The 18,454-nt window shown below is 44.7% G+C and overlaps 1 protein-coding gene across 1 annotated transcript in view; it reads left to right on the top strand.

Annotated features, from left to right (window-relative positions):
* Nucleotides 1-18,454, top strand: part of DCC (DCC netrin 1 receptor) — a gene marked incomplete at both ends in the record, with an annotated part of 357,065 nt that overhangs the window by 126,090 nt on the left and 212,521 nt on the right. Inside the window, one exon of the mRNA XM_084304310.1 lies at nt 12,008-12,292. Within this exon, the coding sequence (XP_084160436.1) occupies nt 12,008-12,292 (285 nt within the window). The remainder of the gene's footprint in view (nt 1-12,007; nt 12,293-18,454) is intronic.

The raw sequence follows: 18,454 nt of genomic DNA, 5'->3' as shown, positions 1-18,454 counted from the left end.
TGGCCAGCAGTTGCTAAAAATCCCTGTGGGGCACAAGGTAAAGACATCCTCATTCACCAAGGAGGAAGATAACTCGCACAACTTAATCCCAAATACATTTTTCTCTACTCTTAACACCTTCCGCTACTAAGGGTGGATTTCATGGGCTTAGAGAAAATGAATCAATTACCTCCAAAACCGTGAAGCTAGCGTTTACAGTGCTGCCTCAGATATTTTGCTGCTTTGTTTCTATAAAGCATTAATCCTCGCTGCAGTGACTTCGGTGAGACCGAAGGGATGAAGGTATCTTCAGTCTGTATAAAGGATGCTGGAAACTCGGCTCCTGGGAGTGGCTGCACTGATTTCTGCAGCGTGGCTCTCCTCTTAAAAGCTCAGGATCCGACCCCCCTGCAGGATTTGAATCATATATTCTGTTTCCCATTCCCAAGGAATGCTAATTTCAATATAAAGCCACCGGAGGAAGCAGGGTGTGGGGAACAATGTTCTGCTGTAAATAGCTATAGGGACATAAAGAGGCTGTGGGCAAAACAAATAAACCTCCGCCGCGAAGTTCTGGCGATAATCTGAAGCCGGATGATGTACAGATGTGTTTATTGATACAGATGGAGTTGTAAAGCTGCTTTTAGTGACTCCTCGCAAAGTTCTGCCGCGATGACGACGCTAACAAAATTACCCTGCAGTGCTCTGCGTTTGTTTTTTTTTTGGGAATAATAGATATCATAAGCTTAACGGACGCCGCTGCCAAGGCTTCAGCGCGTGATTTGCTGCCTCTTAAAGCCTTTAAACCTGGAAGGCAGAGCTTCCAATGTCCTGGCGCCGATGTGCTCAGAGGCATTAAGAAGATGGAAGCTGGATGGAGGCAGTGTTCTTGCTAGACACTTCGGTGATATAGCGGATAATTAAACCGAGCGCCGGAGTCTTCAGGAGCCACAAATATGATATATGGCTGATGTCCTGGGCAATCAGAGGTATTAGCAGGGATGTAACGAGGTGCTGTTTGTTTTTGAGCTTCCGTTGGCTTTGGTCGTTCAGTGGTCCCTACCTGGTGATGCCCAGCTCCCTAGGGAAATGCTGCCTGGAGGGGATGCCAAACACTTTGGAGCATTTGGGGGTGCTGTGTGTACAGCCCCCAGGGCTCCCCGAGTCTCCTAGTAGGATCAGGGTAGGAAATATAACCAGTAAAGCCATCAGAAAGGTTACCAGATGTCTTCGAGACAAAGGAAGGTGATAAGAGGTCTAATGAGCCAGAGCAGTACCAATAAGAAAATGATCTTTTATTTAGAGAACGAAACAATGACTACAAATGGCTAAATCCTTGCTTAAAGTAATGCATAATTCGATATAATTAGATGCCTTTGGAAGGAAATAAAATATTAGCTTTTGATTTTTTTGCGGGAGGGGGAAGAATTTGTTCAGATTTTCGAGTTTGATGCAGTTGTAAAACATCGTGATGGGGAGAAAGCTGGTAGGGAAGAGGTCCCTAACCCAGGTTATGGATAGCTGGAGGTGTGGATTCAGGCCTGGAAGTTGAGGTATACGATTGGGTTTATCCATCGTGTGGTCTAGAGCCATGCAGTGCTGCTTTTGCTTATCTCTTCTGGGATTTTAGGATGATCGAGGCAGTCTATTGCAATGCAAAACATGATTGAAGGTGTTGAGCCAGATCAGCTTCCTGCAGATGATCAAGGTAGACTGTGATGGAAAGTGAAAATCACTCCCTAAAAGTAATAAACCAGAGGTTAAGTTCCATAAACTTCAGTTTTGTAACCATTCGGGGTGAAAAAGAAGCTGAAAAAGAAGCCGCACTTACTTCAAATGTTGTTTTATTTAATTTCTTTCTTTTTATTCTGGAGCTTCAACCCTCCTCGGTTCGAGCACTGCTGGCGAGAGTGAGCTGGAGGCGCGCTTCCCTCCTCCCTCTGCTTTTCTGGAGCGTGGCTGCCCGCACGCTTGCAGATGCCAGCAAACAGCAGGACCGTATCAGCTTGTTTCTGGCTCTTAATTGCGGGTAAATTGTTGCACAGTAGGCGCGGTTGTTCAGCGGTGATGGAATAGGGAGCTACCCAGGGAGCTAAGCAGCTTGCCCAGAAAATCTAATCTGTTTTTTTTTTCTTTCTTTTTTTCCTTTGGTTTCAGGATGGAGATAAGATGCCCTGAGTGTCAGGCAGTGCCCTTCCTCGGGAGGTGGCACGGGGTGACTTTCTTGAAGTCATTTCTTTCTTGCTCGTGAATTTAGGGGTTCCTGGAGCTAGTGCTGCTAGATTTGGGGGTTTGGCGATGGTTATCTTGGGGTTACCCAGCAGGTAGGGATCTGTGGGTCTCTGCCTTGAAATAAAATGTGTGGCCGGCCTCAGGTGGCGCCAGCATCCCGACCTGAGAGCCCCCATCAGGAGCTCAGCACCAGCTGGGTCTGCTCACGGTGTCTGAACAGAGATCCTTTAAATCGGAGTGTCCAAGGAGGTTTTACACCAGCCCTGAGCTGTGATGCTCAGCAGGTTGGAAGCTGCTCCGTGATACCACCAAACCTCAGCTCCTGGGTCATCGTCTCCCAGTTTCCAAATTTCAGGTACAGATTGGGAGAAAATCAGTGGTGAAACCATCACGCTGAAAGGAAAATTCCCCAGCGCCTCTCACGTAATATCAATGCTGCTTCTGCTTTTTCCTCGCGGGGGAAAATTGCAAAGCTTCGTGAGTCAATTAACACTTTCTAAATTATTTTTGAGATCAGTGGATAAATAGCCTCGTGTGCACGCACCCTGCGTTACCTGTGGAAGCTAAAAAGCTGCTGCCGTGTCTTTTAACTGCTCTCGGCCTCTTTTCTCCCTGATTTATTTGCACTTAACACATTTTTTGTTGTTCAAAGGTCGGGTTTTGAGCGGCTCCTTCCAAAATGCTGACAATTTCCACTTTGGGGAAGAAAGGCAAGGCTGCTTTCCACGTCTCTTAGTTTCCTCCTCTGAGCTGACGAGGCCATCCGAGCTGCACTCGAGGGCATCTTCCCTTATTGTGCACTAAGTACCTCGGGTACCACCGCGATATATCCTCGTCTAGCTCGGACACGGAGCCCAGAAATGCAAACGTGGCACATCCAGTGTTCGCTACGAGGGCGTAAAGAGGGAGGGGAGATGGGGACAGCTGCAGAAAACAACAGAAATTCTCCGGGGCGCCTCGATTTTATGTAACTATCCCGCACTGCTGATAAAACAGCAAACTCAGAGATGCTCCGTGATAAAATATTTAAGTTCCTCATTGGTGCCGAAGGCTACTGCTGATTTCTCTTGGATTTGTGGTAAGGCGTGCCAGCGCTGTAGCATTCAGCTAGAACAACGCCGGTGGATTGCCGTGTTTTAATGGACTCGGCTTGCTGTTATCATCGTTTTTTCTTGTGTTAAAGTCATCAGCACTCAAGTTATTCAGAATTTGTACTTAAAGTTGGGTTTGAATCCTTGCGTGCAAGACTTAAGGCTAACCAGTGGCTTCTCCTGGTGCCAGGAGAACTGAGGATGCAGTGGCCTCGATCCATCCTCTGGCGAAATCCCCTCCTTGTTATCTGGGCGCATCGCAGGTGGTGCTCGCTCCTGTTTGCTCCGTGGCTTTGGGAGCTGAAATAAATGGCATGCACAGTTAATTCCAGTGTCACCTTGCTAGTCCTTACACGGTCCCCGCGGAAAGGGAAGGGAGAGGATGCTGTGCTCGAGGACACGTGCCAGTGGAAGATAAAGCTCGCATGAAAGTGGGGGAAGGCACCAGGGACTGGATTACGCTGCGGTCTGCCATAGCCTTAGACGCTTTCTTCGGGTATAATTTTAATGCTACTTTCCTCGTGCTGTTTCTGATTTTTTTTTTCTAGCGTGTGGCTAAATTGTCTGTTGCTTGTTCTCGAGGCAAACGGATCTGCAGAGCTCCAGCTTGCTGCTCATGTTTTGCCCGCAGCAAACAGACCTGCTTTGGCAAGGAACGCCAGGTTTGAGCTGAAAAACGTTTAAAGACCAATTTCTGTGCCTGGTTGTGTGAGTTCTTTGCCTTCCTTTCAATGCAGGATCCAACGAGCTGATTTACGTGGCATCGAGCAGAGGAGTTTCGTTGCATGGATGGGGACGAGGAGAGCTCTTGGTGGCCAGGCAGGACAGGAGGAGGTAGAGGAGGCTTTTGCTTTGCTGTTGGGGTCAGGTCAACGGAGAAGATGATGTTATCCAGACTGATGGTCCAGTGAATTAGGATGTGGATAGGATGCGGACATGGCTCAGGGCCTGAGCTTGCAGTGCGGCCAATTCTTCAAGTTGTAGAACGAAATAGGGGAAATTCAGGCAAATAATGTGCATTGTAATAATCGTGCAGGCGTTTGCGCATAATAACGGGAACGACCGAGCTGCTACAGCCACCGAGGCCCCCGGGAATTGCTCGCTCACAAACACCACTGCTGCTAAATGGTTGCCTCTACCCCACTACGGCTGGTGATTTAGGGTTGCCTGCTAATGTTCAATAAAACGTCGATTGGGGCTGCATTTCTCGAGTCGGTGTTTGCGGCTGCCCGCGTAGAAATGCGCTTTAACGGCCGCCATGCTCAGTTAATTCATTTATTGCGCAGTATTTCAGGGCTGGCCTTGGACATGCTTTTACCAAATTTGTCTCGTAAAAAGGTGCCACGTGGTTCAAATGCCTTGCTGGCCCCGAGATAAATTAGTAAATCTGCCAGGCCCGAATTGCCATCTGGTTTTAGTTTCCTTCCCAAAGAAGTCACCGGTTTCTCGGGGGTAGGGGTGTTAATAATTTTGCTAGTTAATGACTTGGGAAAGAGGGTGGGGGCTGAATCCTGAAGTGTGGAAGTGCATGTAAATAGATGTCCCATAAATAAATGCCACGGGCATATGAGGAATTGATTATTTTACAGAAATATCGCTTCCTCTAATGGTAAAATAACAATCTGCCTCCGAAGCGCTCAGCTCTGTAATGTGCGATGCTTTTCCAAATACGGGTTATATGCTGTTGCAATTTGTCTTAAAGGACAAATTAAAAAAAAAAAAAAGCAATTACAAAAAAAGCCAAACCTACTATAAAAGGGAAACCTATTAAGGGTTGAGCTTCTTCACGTCCTGTGGCTTTGAGTTGAATGTCCTGTTGGCCTCACCTTCGGTAATGATGTAGGAGGCTCCCAGCCCAAGCTTGAGGAGCCAAAATCTTTCTATTTAGACTCCTGGAAGTCCTTGAGAAAGTTTGGTCTTCAGCACAAATGGGCTGAAAGGCTGTCGAGAAGGAGTTTTGCTTGACAATTGGGAGTTTTAATTGATCTTTAAGCAGACAGCAGGACCCCGAGCCATTAAACCGATGGGCTGAGGCATTGAAATTGATGCGATCTTCCATGGATAGTCGGTGGAGAGGGGAACAGAGGAAAAGCTTTTTGCTGTGGATTGCATTCGTAGTAATTCATATATGGTCTGTTTTTCCAAAACACAGGGATAAGTCCGTCCCTGAGCTGAATTAAGGGAGAGAAGGGAACATACATCAACATTTTCTCTGCTGCCTAGACAGAATCTGTTATTCATGGTAGCAGTCCTCTCCCTGCTCTCCGAACGGCTTGACCTTTGGTATGTCAGATCTGGTCTGTCACATCAGAAACATCTGCGGCTATTATGGAAGACCAAACCATTGCTCTTGTTACATCAGGCTTTGGAGATTTCCTGAAGCTGCAGCTCAGAGCAGACGTCTGGATTCAGACGCGGTGGGTAGGGTTTGTGCCGTAGAGATGCTCGTGGTGGTCTTTAAAGAGGCATCTCCCAAAAATTTCACGTTCTGTTTAGAGACTGTAACACCAAGGGGTTGCTGGTCCAGCCAGAGCTTCCTCATCCTGCTCTGCAGTGGTTTTTGGAAGCCAGGCACCAGCTCTTAAATATAATGGCCTGGGTGATGCTAACGCCATCAAATTCCCTATGCACGGCATGCAAACGAGAGCCTCCTTCTTTTTTTTTTTATCGTTTTAATTAGAGGTTTTGAAATACGGCCCCTTTTTTAGATCCTTCAGCAATAAAAAAGAGCTATTTTCTTCCTGCTTATTTCCTGTTTGAGGAGCAAATTTGATGATTTTTTCTAGGCGGTTGGCTGGAAGCCTGCTCTGCTGGCTGGCTGCACGCCACGAGCGCCGGCAGGAAGACGAGGAGATTTACACCCTCTGATTTCGGTATTAGCAGGGCAGAGCAGCCCGTGGGCTTGTCGGGGGAGGATATACAAATTTAGGGTGGTGTATCTTTTGCCCATGAAGGTGTATTTCACTGCTGGGAATGACCGGGAGTTAGACTCCCAGAGATCTTCTATCGTGGCAACTTGTTCATAAATACGAACGGCTTCGAATAGCTACTATGGCTTCCCCCAAATCTCTTGGAGAAATCAGCCAAAAGTCTGAGTCTGGCTGTGTTTTATAGGAATTCTTGAGATGAATCGGATCCAACTCAATGAGTGGGGAGCTGCCTTAAGGAGCTGGATGTGTGCAGGTCCACGTTTTGCCTTTAGCTAGCCGAAGGTCATCATTTTGAGCAGTGATCTTGAAGAACGCCAAGTTTTGCTCTCGCAAACTCCGAAAATGCTGACAAATCCGCGGAACGAAGAGAAAAGCAATCCTGAGGGTCACACTTTAACGATTCGGTTAAAATGGAAACGTTGGTTGTTGTGAATATACCCTGCACGTGCGGGGCATGCAGACACAACGGATTTGTTCTGGTGCTTGGAGTCGAAAGAGAGACCTGCAAAAAGATGAAGTAGAACCAACCATCGAGGCGTCGAATCCTTGATGAAAACCCCCTACAGCGTAAATATGTGGACGGCAAAAATAGATTGTTTCCGTGCGTTATGCTGAGCGGAGGCAGCAAGCAATCCGGCATAAAAGGTGCCAAGTAAATTAGATTTTAAAACTCTTGCAGGTTTGATAATCTGATCTGACATCGGTAACGCGGGTTAGGGAGAAGTCTTTTTGCCGAATAATAAGTTCATTTATTTTCTGTGATGGGGGAAGAGGCATCAAAGGGCAGATCCTGGCTCCATCTCCCTCCAGCTCGCTTTTCTTGGTGGATTTAGGCTGCTGCCAAGAATCGGGGCTGTAATATTCGTAATGGGCTGTAGTCTAGGAGAAAATTGCGGTGCTGGAGGAGAGCTCTGATGAGCCTCCATGCTGGGAAAGGTGAAATTTTCTTGCTTTGCTCGTGGGATGTTCAGAACCTAAGATTTGTGGTTTCTCTCATCTGCTCTTGGAGTTCATCAGCACCTATATGAAGGTGTCTATGTGAGGGTAGGGCTGATGGAGGAAGAGGTGGCTTCTGACTTTTCTGTCCATGTGGTTTAAGAGGAGATGTGGAGGCTCTCCTGGCACTAATAGGGATGTGATATAACACGAAACCACCAGGATTAAAAGCTCCTCAGAAAGAGAGGATGCTAGAGGACCCATGGCTAAACAGCATCAGGGTTGTGACACGGTTTAAGTCTTTGAGTCCAAGCTCTCCCCTAAATTCTCTTATATCTATGCACTACGTGGTTATTTACAGATAATATTACCAAATTATTACATTTTTAGGTAATTATTTAATTTATAATGTTTACATATGTATCGCTATTATGCTTAAAGTCAGTTCTAAAACCTCTGCCTTGTTTCCTTGACTTTTTTTTTTTAATAAGTTGACCCAGCAGAGAGTTTCTCTGCAGAGCTATGCTGCTATCCGAGATCAACTAAATTATCCTGCTCCCAGGAGGGCTGCGGGGATGTATGTAAGTCAATGACTGTAGCGTTTTCAGAAGTGGCTAAAAAGCCTAAAGATTTATTTTTTTTCATTCAGAAGCTGCCCCATTTTATAAGTGGGTTGCCAGTTTCTGTGGCTCTGCTACCTCGCAGTCTTTTAATGTGCATCTTAAGAGTCAGCTCCTTGTCTGCATCAGGGCATCTCCACGGGGCTGTGACAGCCCTTGTGAGCGGGTTTCTGCTGCCTTTCTGCAGGAATAACATGGGGTCAGGGAGCAAATTAGGGCAGTAGGGGGTTTGTTTCCGAGGATGCTGCGGTGTTCTGCTTCTCTGATCCTTCTTAGCTACTTATAATCGCTTTTCGTGGGTACGCCCTTTGAATATTTCTTGCTGGAACAGTTTTATCAGTTGTTGCGTGGTGCTGACCCTTCTGCCTATACTGTCATTACCTATAATTCATTTACTTTCCAACAGCCACGTTAACTTCTAGTTAGCTCTGCTTACGCGAGTCTCCACGGTCGTAAGAAATCAAGGCAATCCTGCACGCGTGTCATAAATCACAATCAAAACTCATTTTGCCGACATTGACGTTATATTCGCTGAGGCATACTCGCTTTGATTTAACAATCCTGTTGCACTCCAAATAGCTGAGAGATGTCTAGCTTTCAAATAACATTACCGGGTGAAGTAATTGCGCTAGTTACCTCAAAATTAGCTGAAGTTGTTGGGTGGTATACATGAAATTTGACAGCGCGCTAGGAGTTAGGCATACGTAAGTATCTGAGGACTGAAAGCTTAGCAGTGATCGATACTGGGCAGCCAAACAGGGAAGGAAGGGGCTGCTGCAGCATCAGTCTGCAGCTCGAGTAGGATGGAGGAGGTGTGGGCATGCACAAACAGACAAATTATAAATGGAGTGCACCTTTACAGCAGGCCTCGGGAAAAACATTAGGCTGATTGTGTTTAAAATAAATCCTTGTCTCTCTATGGCTTCTGCAGAGGTATGTTTGAGGTCCAGACTTCAGCTCAGCTGTGCATCCTGGGTTTATCCAGCTTCTAAATATGCTCTGCATAGTCAGTACGCTGACTTATATTAGAAATAATAAAATAATAATCCTCCTGCTTTGTTTGCAGTGGCCGTGAGCTCTTAATTAATCCCATCTGGGTATTCATACCTACAAACTAACCGAGTCACCTCATTTAGGTAATTCCCCCTGGCTGGTAATTCCCCTGGGTTACCCAAGCAGATGAATGCAAGGGGGATTCTTCCAAATCGCATCTTCCAAATTGTGAATCTGGGCGCCCAGCTCTCCATCAGTTTGGGTTATGCTGCTTCTATACAAAGGGGAGCCATTTATTTAGCGTGTGCTCCTGCAAACAAACCAGACCACATTTCTACTTAGGTTATTTAGTGAAGCGTCTACACCTTGTTTTATTGCTTCTGCTGAACATCACCCTGCAAAACTTTTTAGAATTGTAAATTGGAGCTAGCAAATACGAGAGGACATTGAGTAACAAAAGCGTAGCAGCTTTTTCTTTTCTTTTCTTTTTTTTTTTTTTCCTTCCTTTGGAAACCAGCCTGTGGAAGAGTGAATTAGCAGTTCCTAAAATATTTACATTTCTAGATTCGCTCACCCATGCTTTCTCTCTCGCGTTTTCTGAAGCAAGCAGAAGGAAATCGCTCTTTTTCATTACCTTGGTTTCCTGCCCTTCAGCTATTGTGCGAATTGAAAGTGAAAAAAGGTCTTGTCTTGATGTTAAGTAACCTTGCAGACTTTAATTTGAAACAAACAAAGCATTTAAAGCAGTTCTTCTCTGGGGGATTGTGCTGAGTGCTATTAAATTGCTGAATATTTAATAGCTAAACATGCACCAGAGCCTGAGGTCTGTCCCCCAAATGATAAGCCTTTTTATTAAATGAACTTTAATTGCTTAATAATTGGGTCTTCTGTAAGGAAAGATGGGGATCCTGATAAGCTGCCAACCAGATTGCATGGTAAATCAGAGCAGGGTGCTGCTTTCAATTAGGTTTCTTAAGTAGGTTTGGGTGTAATGCAGCGAGGTGCATCTGCGACCCTTTGGCTACAAGAGTGAAGCATCCCCGTGAATCTGTGATGTTTAATTCCGGAGCCTGTCTCGGAAAGTGACTTTCTCAGAAGGGATTTGCTGCTCTGTTCCCCCGAGCCGGCTCCCAACAACCCAAACATCTGCGTAGCTTCAAAAACAGTCTGAGAATGAATCAGCACCAGCCAGGAGACCTGCGAAGACCCAGAGATGATTTTAAGGTCTTGTATGCTGTGGTCCTGCAAAGAGATGAATGAGTCCTGAACATAAACACGGGAAAAAAGGCGGCTGGTGCTTTTCTTTGAGACACAGCGAGAAGGTTTTGGTGACATCCTGATTTGCTATGCACAGATGTTATGAATTTTTAAAACGTGGAGATGTTGTGACACTGCAGAACGGGAGATGGTGCAGCGACAGGGCAACGTGCAGGGGCACGGCAGGTTTGGGACTGCTGGGAACACTGCTAGAGAGAAATAAAAAGAGAGAAATAAAAAGTTACACCACGAATCCATGTGAGGAGTCGGTCTGTCTATGCTAGAAGTTTTCCTTGCCTGAAAACAAAGCTGTTGGGATTATTGCATGGATTTCTGGGGCAGGACGTAGGGGGGTTCCTCTATTATGGCAACTGTTTTAGTCCTAGTTTTTACAGTACACCGTTAAATTTAGATGTTTTTCCTCCTGGAAAATCTGTAGTTTTCAACAGTTTTCCTTCGCTGTTCACACCGTCTCTTCCAACTTTTTCAGGTAAAAAGCTGAAAGCGTTGAATGTTTGCATTTTTCTAGATTATATCAGCTCTGCTGGGGGGTGTAAGGCTCTTGTGTGTGTATCGGTGCTTGTGGCCAGGTGGGAAGCAGCATCTTTGCTGGCATGGGGACGTGCACGAGGGTGGCAGAGCTTGCACAGATGGGGATCAGTGGGGCTACCAAGGGCAGCTCCAGCTCCCACCACAGTTATCCCTGAATACACACAGCTATTTGGGAGCACCACCCTGCAGTAAAGAAGCAATGTAGGCTCCTGGTTATGTGTAGAAATCCCTCAGGAAACCTTTCCTGAGCCTGTTTGTGGGGAATCCCCCTGCCTCAGCTCCTGGGAGCCCTGCGCCCATGTTGTGATGTGGCAACCTTGGGGGTGCTCTGTGGGGTGGGAGCACTGAGACCTGGTGGGGGACCCCAAGACGGGTGTCTGAACCATGAAATGAAGCTCCTGGTCTTTCCTTGCACTGTTATTCCCTAGTATAACACCTTTGCTGAATGCCCGAGTACCACTTTCATGTCAGGAAACTCAGGGCCTTCCTCCTCTGCTTCCTTAGTTTAACAGTGCCTTCGGACAAACACCTTGTGAAAGCCTTCATAATCTGAAAGATGCTCGTTTCCTCTATATTTTTCAGTTGCTTTTAGCGTCTTGTTTAAAGTTTTCCCTTCCTTCAAATGTGTATTTGTGCATACTTCTCCGAGGGCCTGCATTTACTAGGCCAACTTCCCATAGCGGCGCCTGCACTTTAGGCCTCATGCTGGCCTGGCCTTGGTGTTGCCTCTCACTGGCGCTTTGTATCTTGCAGTCTGTGTCCTGTTGTTGTTTTTTTTTTTTTCTCCTCTGTAGCACGTGAAGGATGTGGCCATCATGTTTCTACAGGATTAAGGCTGGGGTGTTTGGGAGTTAGGCAATTAAAGCTCCTAGCTCTGCTCTCTTCCCCTTGTAAGACAAAAACGTTTCTTAGGAAAGCAGACACAGGCCCTTCCCTCTTTGAAGTATTTGACTGTGACCTAAAGGATTTCTTCAAGAGAAGAAATTTCAGATCATTTTTCCTCTTCTTCAGAGGGAAGGGCGAGGAGAAATGCAGAAAGATGAGACTGCAACATTTTTCTAACCCCGTGTAGGTTCAGTTGTGCCCTCCTTTGAATGCTTTTCTGAGACGTTTGTGTTGCATGATAGCGTCTGTACTTCCTTCAAGTTGTTCCTGAGTGGGTTTGTTAGTAACAGATGCAATTTGTTGCTCTTTAACACATCTTTTCTTTGCCGTTAATGAGTATAATTTACAAAGGAAGGTGTTAGTCACCCAGCCATTACAGCAATCTCCGAGTAGTTTTCAGAACATCACAATTTTTTAGTTTTATTTTTATTTTGAAGTCTGGAATGTTACCAGAATCCAAATCGACATGGAAACAGCAAAGGACTTCTATTTTCAGCAGCTATCTAACTGCTTCTTTTGCTTGTGTTTGCAGGACCGCTGAGGTTTCTTTCCCAGACGGAATCGGTCACGGCTTTTGCAGGAGACACGATCCTGCTCAAGTGCGAAGTCGTCGGGGAGCCCATGCCCGTGGTGCACTGGCAGCGAAACCAGGAGGATTTATTCCTGAGCCCGGCCGATGCACGGGTGGCCGTCTTGCCCTCTGGAGCTTTACAAATCAGCAGGATTCAGCCTGGGGACAGTGGGATCTATAGGTGCCTGGCAAAAAACCCAGCCAGTTCAAGGACCGGGAATGATGCAGAAGTCAGAGTGTTGTCAGGTAAGAGCTGCACACTTTTACTTGACTTTTTTCACTTGTCTGATTATGTCTTTTGGTTCTCAAGCTGCAGTCACTCCTCCTGGGGCAGCTAGGCTGATTTATCCCAATTTCTAATTCCTTCTACAAGCTTCCATGTTCTTCATTACATGGAAGAGTTTGGAGCCCGTTAGAAGCAGCGTGATGCAAAGGTAAGGAGCTGACACTGTAGGGAAATATTCACGTTGCCTAACTTTAGGTACCTCATTTAGATGTATGTGAAGCTGGTCTTTTTATATGGTTAATAGAGAGAGACGAGTAATTCCTACCTCAGAGATTACCCAAAAGTTATTGTCCCCAAATACTCACTGGAAGAGGTCCTCTTTCTCCAGTGACTAGAAAAGCAATCTGTCGGGACTAGCTGCCAGATTTACCTGCTCAAAGCCGAGTTACTTGGATACTTCAGCCCTGATAAGATCTGCCAAGCTTCACAGACTGCAGTTTGGGAGCTGACACAGTTTAACTGTGTCAGCCAGTGTTATAAACTCAGCCAAGTGAGCAGCACCTTGCTGTTCCATCTAATGAATCCATCAGTTAAATGGGATGGTTACCACTGCAGTATTTCACCAAGAACTGGGCGTCAAAAGAGTGGTCTGAAGAAGGCAATCCTTCAAAATCTTCCTTTCTAGATCTGCCTGCTAATGTGTAACCGCTAATGAAATCGGGCAGGGATGCTGCATTTTCAGAAATTGTTTGAGATGCTTCTCCTGAGTAAAACGGCTTGCATAATTTCTCACTAAGTAGTTCTCATTAAATGAGAGATGGCGGAAAAGTCAAAATGCTTCCAGGATCACCATGAGCCTCAGAGCCGTGCGCTGTTCCCTACGTATGGGGCAGCACTGAGGCATCACTACTTCTGCAGTCATTAATGTCAATTAAGTTCCCTGCCCGTGAATCTTATTTCTCCAGTTTTCTTGGCTGAAATTAAGACTGCCACAGAGCTTTGTGTGTCATACAAACCTGGAAGAGTTCTTTCAGCTGTCTCAGCTTCAGAGTGTTATTTTGCCATCCGTCTGTATTTCTGATCATTTGTGGATGGGTCGGTGCTTCTTCCTTTTCACAGCTCTGGCTGTTAACTTTCTGAGAGGCTAAATGGCCTCTCACGCTGCCTGGGGAGGGGAGAGGGGGAATTCACATTCGTTTGTCTCTTCCCAGCACGTTTGAATTTTATAGCAGAAAAACACTGGAGCAAATAATGAGGAAAATATCTAACAAGGAGCCAGTGGAGTCCGTCAGACTTTGGCTTAGGGCAAGCAGCACAAGGCCTCATTTCAGGATAATGGGAACAGACAGCAGCTCTTATAAGAAATGAGTGGTGTTCCTGAAACAAAAAATTCAGATCTTATTGAGCCTCTTGGGAATTTGGTTCTCGTGTGCACGCTTTGATGGTTCAGAGCTCTCTGATACTTTGCTGCTAATTCAGCCTCTCCTGTTTTCACTCGTTGGCAGAAATCTATCTTCAGCTGCAGCTTTCCTCTTCTGTAATTAGCGAAGGCAGTGTTTTTTTTTTCCCCTGCTTAGCACAAAAACAACAACAACAAAACTTTCTTTCAAAAGGCAAGGTAGCAAAAGAAAAAGGCTTAGGTAGTACATCCCCTCTCTGTATTTTTAAAATGTGCCTTCTCCTCTGCTGGTGGTTATGATCTGCGATCGCAAGATCAGAGATGAGAGATGCTGTGAAAACACAGCACCTCTGCAAGGACGTGTGGCAAAACTGGCTGCGATCCTGGCAAATAATTTATGATCTTCTTTACACCTTCCAAACGAAATGGAAGAGAAAAAGAGGGATAGACATGAAAGCAATCTTTTTCTTTTTTTTTTTTTTTTTTTTTTTTTTTTCTTTTCAGTTGGAGTGCCTGTGGCTTAAGGATTTGATTTGACGTTGTGGTGGGTCTGGAAATAGCCGGACTTCCTCGTGGTAGAAACATTTGTCATGCGATGTGATAGAGGTTAGCAAAACAAAATGTTCAGATGAAGGGATTACTGCTCTCCTGGGGGCAGGAGAAGGATTAAAATTCACCTTACCTGACTCAAGCCTGTTGTTTCTTTCCCCTTGTAAACTAAAGAGTGATAAAGCCTTCAACCTCTGCTACCAAAGAGAAGTAGCTTGTGGTGGTTAGGCTTGGCTGGCTGCTGGCATCCCACCCAGCTGCTCCTCAACAGGATGGGGACAGAAAACAAAAAGAAAGGGATGCCTGCAGGTAGGAATGGTCCCACTGGGATCCTGGCACAAGGTAATGCTGCTCAGAGAATCACATTCATTTCAAATGCATGTTTTCACCTTTTTTTACAGAAGCTTTCTTTTCTTTGAGATCGAAAAGCTTAGTCCCAAGTGGAAAGTTTCAGCAAGTACTGGAAAAAATGAGGAAGTACGCATTCAAATAACCGCATACGCTTACCTAATTAATTTAGAGGGAACAATAGTACTGTACCAAAAAAAAAAAAGGCAAAAAAAAAAAAAAAAGCAAAAGATCTTATACAAAGCAGGGCTAAGGAATTAAATTATAGCCAAATTCCTTGCTTCTGTAAATTAATTAGCAAGTTTCTTTGGGAGGTCTGTACACTTCAGAAATACAAATGATGTTTGAAAAGGAGAAGTTGAGCAGTTTGGTGCCTGAAAGCCAGTCGTTCTCTATTTATAAATAATAATCCTGCGCTTATCAGGAGCCATCAAAGCAATCTGCCACCGTGCTATTGTCTGGCGGGGACGTTCCTTCTCTCTCTCTGAGCTTGTCTGCTGAGCTGCAGCTCAAGATAACAATAACAATATCGTGTAATTCCTTCGTTTTTAATGCAAATTGAGTTGGGTTGCTGGAGCTCCTTCCTCACCGTTGTGCTTCTGAGGAGAGAAGGGTAGAGCAGCAACGAGAACGGATTGAAACGGATCCCTCAAGGTCTTGAGACAGAATTAGGCAGGAGAGGTTGGTCGTGTAACTCTATCTTAGCTTAAAATTGGGTAGTCACATACATGCAGGAGGCGTCGTAGCTGGGGACATCCTATTTAGTAAACGTCCAGATGGGAAAGGAGAGGAGTGGGGTATGCTCAACTCCATTGTTTGATAGCTTTTAGCTTTAATTTTGAGGGCGGTCTGCTTAAATTCAAGCACGCAATTTTGTCGAAGACTCAGTTTCTTCTACAATACCATGAGGCTGTGCAAAAATCAAGATTTTTCTCATTCGTACCCAGACTGTCTGGCCATACACTCTCTAACTGCCAATAATTGCCTAAGTCAATCCTTTCCCGTATTTACACGTAACCTCAGCAGCTAACGCTTAACACTGTTTATTCTTTCGATGAAAACAGATTTCCAGGAGATGTGGCCAAATAAAATACTCAATGTATGGATTTTATTTTTTTTAATCTAACCATTTTCATCCTTATGTTGTCCAGTGCTCGTTTCCTGCATAAATGCCTTGCCCTGAATTCACACCACGTGTATTTGCACACTCATTTATGGGCATGCCACTGTGCAAAGCCTCTGTTAGAGCCCAGGCTGCTTTGGGAAGGATTTCTGCTACGTGAATACCACCTAAATAAGAGCTTCCCGCTCGAGGCAGCCGCTGAGGGAGTGAGTGCTGATTAATAATAGTTCAGGAAAGAATTATGGTATTTATTTTCCATAGCCTGCCTTTTGGTAAACACGTGGGAAATTTGTACTTTGTCCAGGACATCTTTATAGAATTGCTGTTATTGCAATCTGTAAGTACATATTTGGGGTGAAAAGGGCTCTTTAACCTGCTGGTTTTTACAAGCCATATAAATAACTAATGACTGGAAACCAGCAACTATATTCTTGCAAGCGTAAGGAAGTCAAACACTTAATTCCAGCAGCTATTACTGGTTTTGCTTAAGTACGTGATGGATTTCCCATCAGCTGCATTTAAATCAAGGTTGGATTTGCTTCAAGAGAGCTTGTGATAAGGGTTGAGAGCAGGAATTGATGGTAAAATTTGGTGTGTGCTCAGCAGCTGGGCAGGCTGGATGCTGGTAGCTGCTTCTCCTGCTTTCAGACCAAGGAACAAATGGATCAGGTGCCTCGTCCTGAGCTGTGGACCAGGCGTGGGCATCGCTTGTGCTGCTCGATTGGTATCGTGGCTGATGAAGGGTTCATTTTCCTGTTGTTAGGAGAGAGCCCTTTGAATGCTGAGCACATCCATATCCCACCTGCACCAGCCCGTGCCGCCTCACTTAGCGCTGTTGTGATTACTCTGCTTATTTTTATTAACAAAAGCATCCAAATATCAAATTTCCCGCGTTAGAGCAACTTCCCTAGTTAGAAGAAAAAAAGAACAAGCAGATGGAGACAGTTACAGTCAGTGTGCACCCTCTTAGAAGCCGATCTCCAGATCAGTGCAGTCACCAAAACAATAACATCTACTCAAGAAGTGTGGTCTGCTCATCGTTCCTAGGCTAGCTGCCAGAATAGTGGCTTTATTTATTAAAAACACGCAGATTTCAGTGATTGTTCGAAGTGGGATCGGTTTTAGCGCTTGTGATGCTTAAAGCATAAATTTAGAGTTGAATAAGGGGTCTGAAGAATATTTTGTAATGTGTTTCTGGACGTATTTGGAGGCATAAGGTGTCACTGGAAGATTTTTGGTATACAATTAATGGCATTAAACTAGATTGAGGGTGCTGGTACTGTTAACTAGTGGGCCACAAGTTGGCTTGCAAGCTTGGTATGCAGCCAAGAACAAGGTAGTTCACTGATTTACCTAAATTTACCAAAAATTCTGCTCTAAAAGCACATTTCACGAAGGAACCCAAACACAGAATTCCCCTTTTAGTGTTGGAACAGCCTTTGCTGAGATTTTTTATACTGCAGAGTGACATGAGATTGTTTTTAATACAGGAAATTGATTAATGCTAATAAACCATTAGCGACTATAACTATTATACATCTCCATCATCAGAGGTAGTGATTTAGACCTTTGGAGGCGATTTAGGGGTTTTGTCATTTTATGAACTTCCAGCTTGTTGTATTTAATTGCACGAAACACTTTGCTTTCTTCTCCGGCCATTAGCCTAATTTGCCAGTGAAACACAGACAAATCTTTAATAGCCACTGCCTTTTGTCAAGCTCTCTTTTAAACCAAAATTGTTCCCCCCGTGCAGGAGTTAAATTAGCAGGCAGAGGGAATTCAAGTGGAATAATTTGTATGGTTATTGTGGGTGTATTTAGCGTTTATTCAGGATTTTCCTAAAACACATGAAGCAAAAGGCAGTTTTGATTAAAGCCCTATTCACACCCCCAGCAGCGTGGTTACAAAAAAATTCAAAACACCTAAACACTGGAGCAAATAACCTGATAACAGTAACTATGATCTAAAAAATAGGGTTTTTGGAGAGTTGAAGGAATGGGAGATGGGAAAGATATTGAATTAGGAATGCTCAGGGTACAAATGTTCTTCAAATATAACCAAAAAATATTGTTATGAGTTCATTATAAATGGGTGGAAGAGGTGGAACTTGCTTCAATACTTGTACCTGCAAGGCAGGAAAGTTTTTTTTTTTTTTCTAAACCAGGTTTGGAAAAATGTTTGTACTTACGGCATTGGTTAGTCAAAAATATTCCTTATGTTTAAAAATGCCAAAAGTTGTTTTTTATTCCAAGACTGTCTGGTGGGTCTTAAAGCTTGTGCCTCAGATATCTTTAGGTCGCTGTATCCAGATAAAAAGTAGCTCCCGAGGGAGCAGGGAGATTCTCTGGATCATTAATTGTTGACCACAAATTTTGAATACTGAAGATTCCCGAGGCCTAGGAGAAAACGAAGGGAGCGAGCGATACTAAAAACAAATAAATCATGGAGTGGCTGATGGACCATCAGCCCATCATCTCTGAGAGACAAAATAATGCTCAATGCAATCAAAGTCTACATCAGTGTACGAAAACCAATGAAAAACATATTTTTTTTTTGGTGATTTGCATTGCCATGAGTTCTGGGGGGGATTTCTGCTGTGCCTCTTCTCTAGGAAATCAAGTTGAACGTCTTGGAGGTTCATCTTGGGTTTTCGGCAGAACTAGGGTGAAATGCTGCTGGGAGAGGGGCTGGCTCTCCTCTTGAGTTACATTCCTAATATTCATAGGGTCACTTCTAAAATCTTATTAGGTTCCTCTCTGAATT

Source organism: Netta rufina (assembly GCF_964035555.1).
Source record: "Netta rufina genome assembly, chromosome: W".
Lineage (NCBI taxonomy): Eukaryota > Metazoa > Chordata > Aves > Anseriformes > Anatidae > Netta > Netta rufina.
This window is presented reverse-complemented; position numbering and strand designations above follow the sequence as displayed.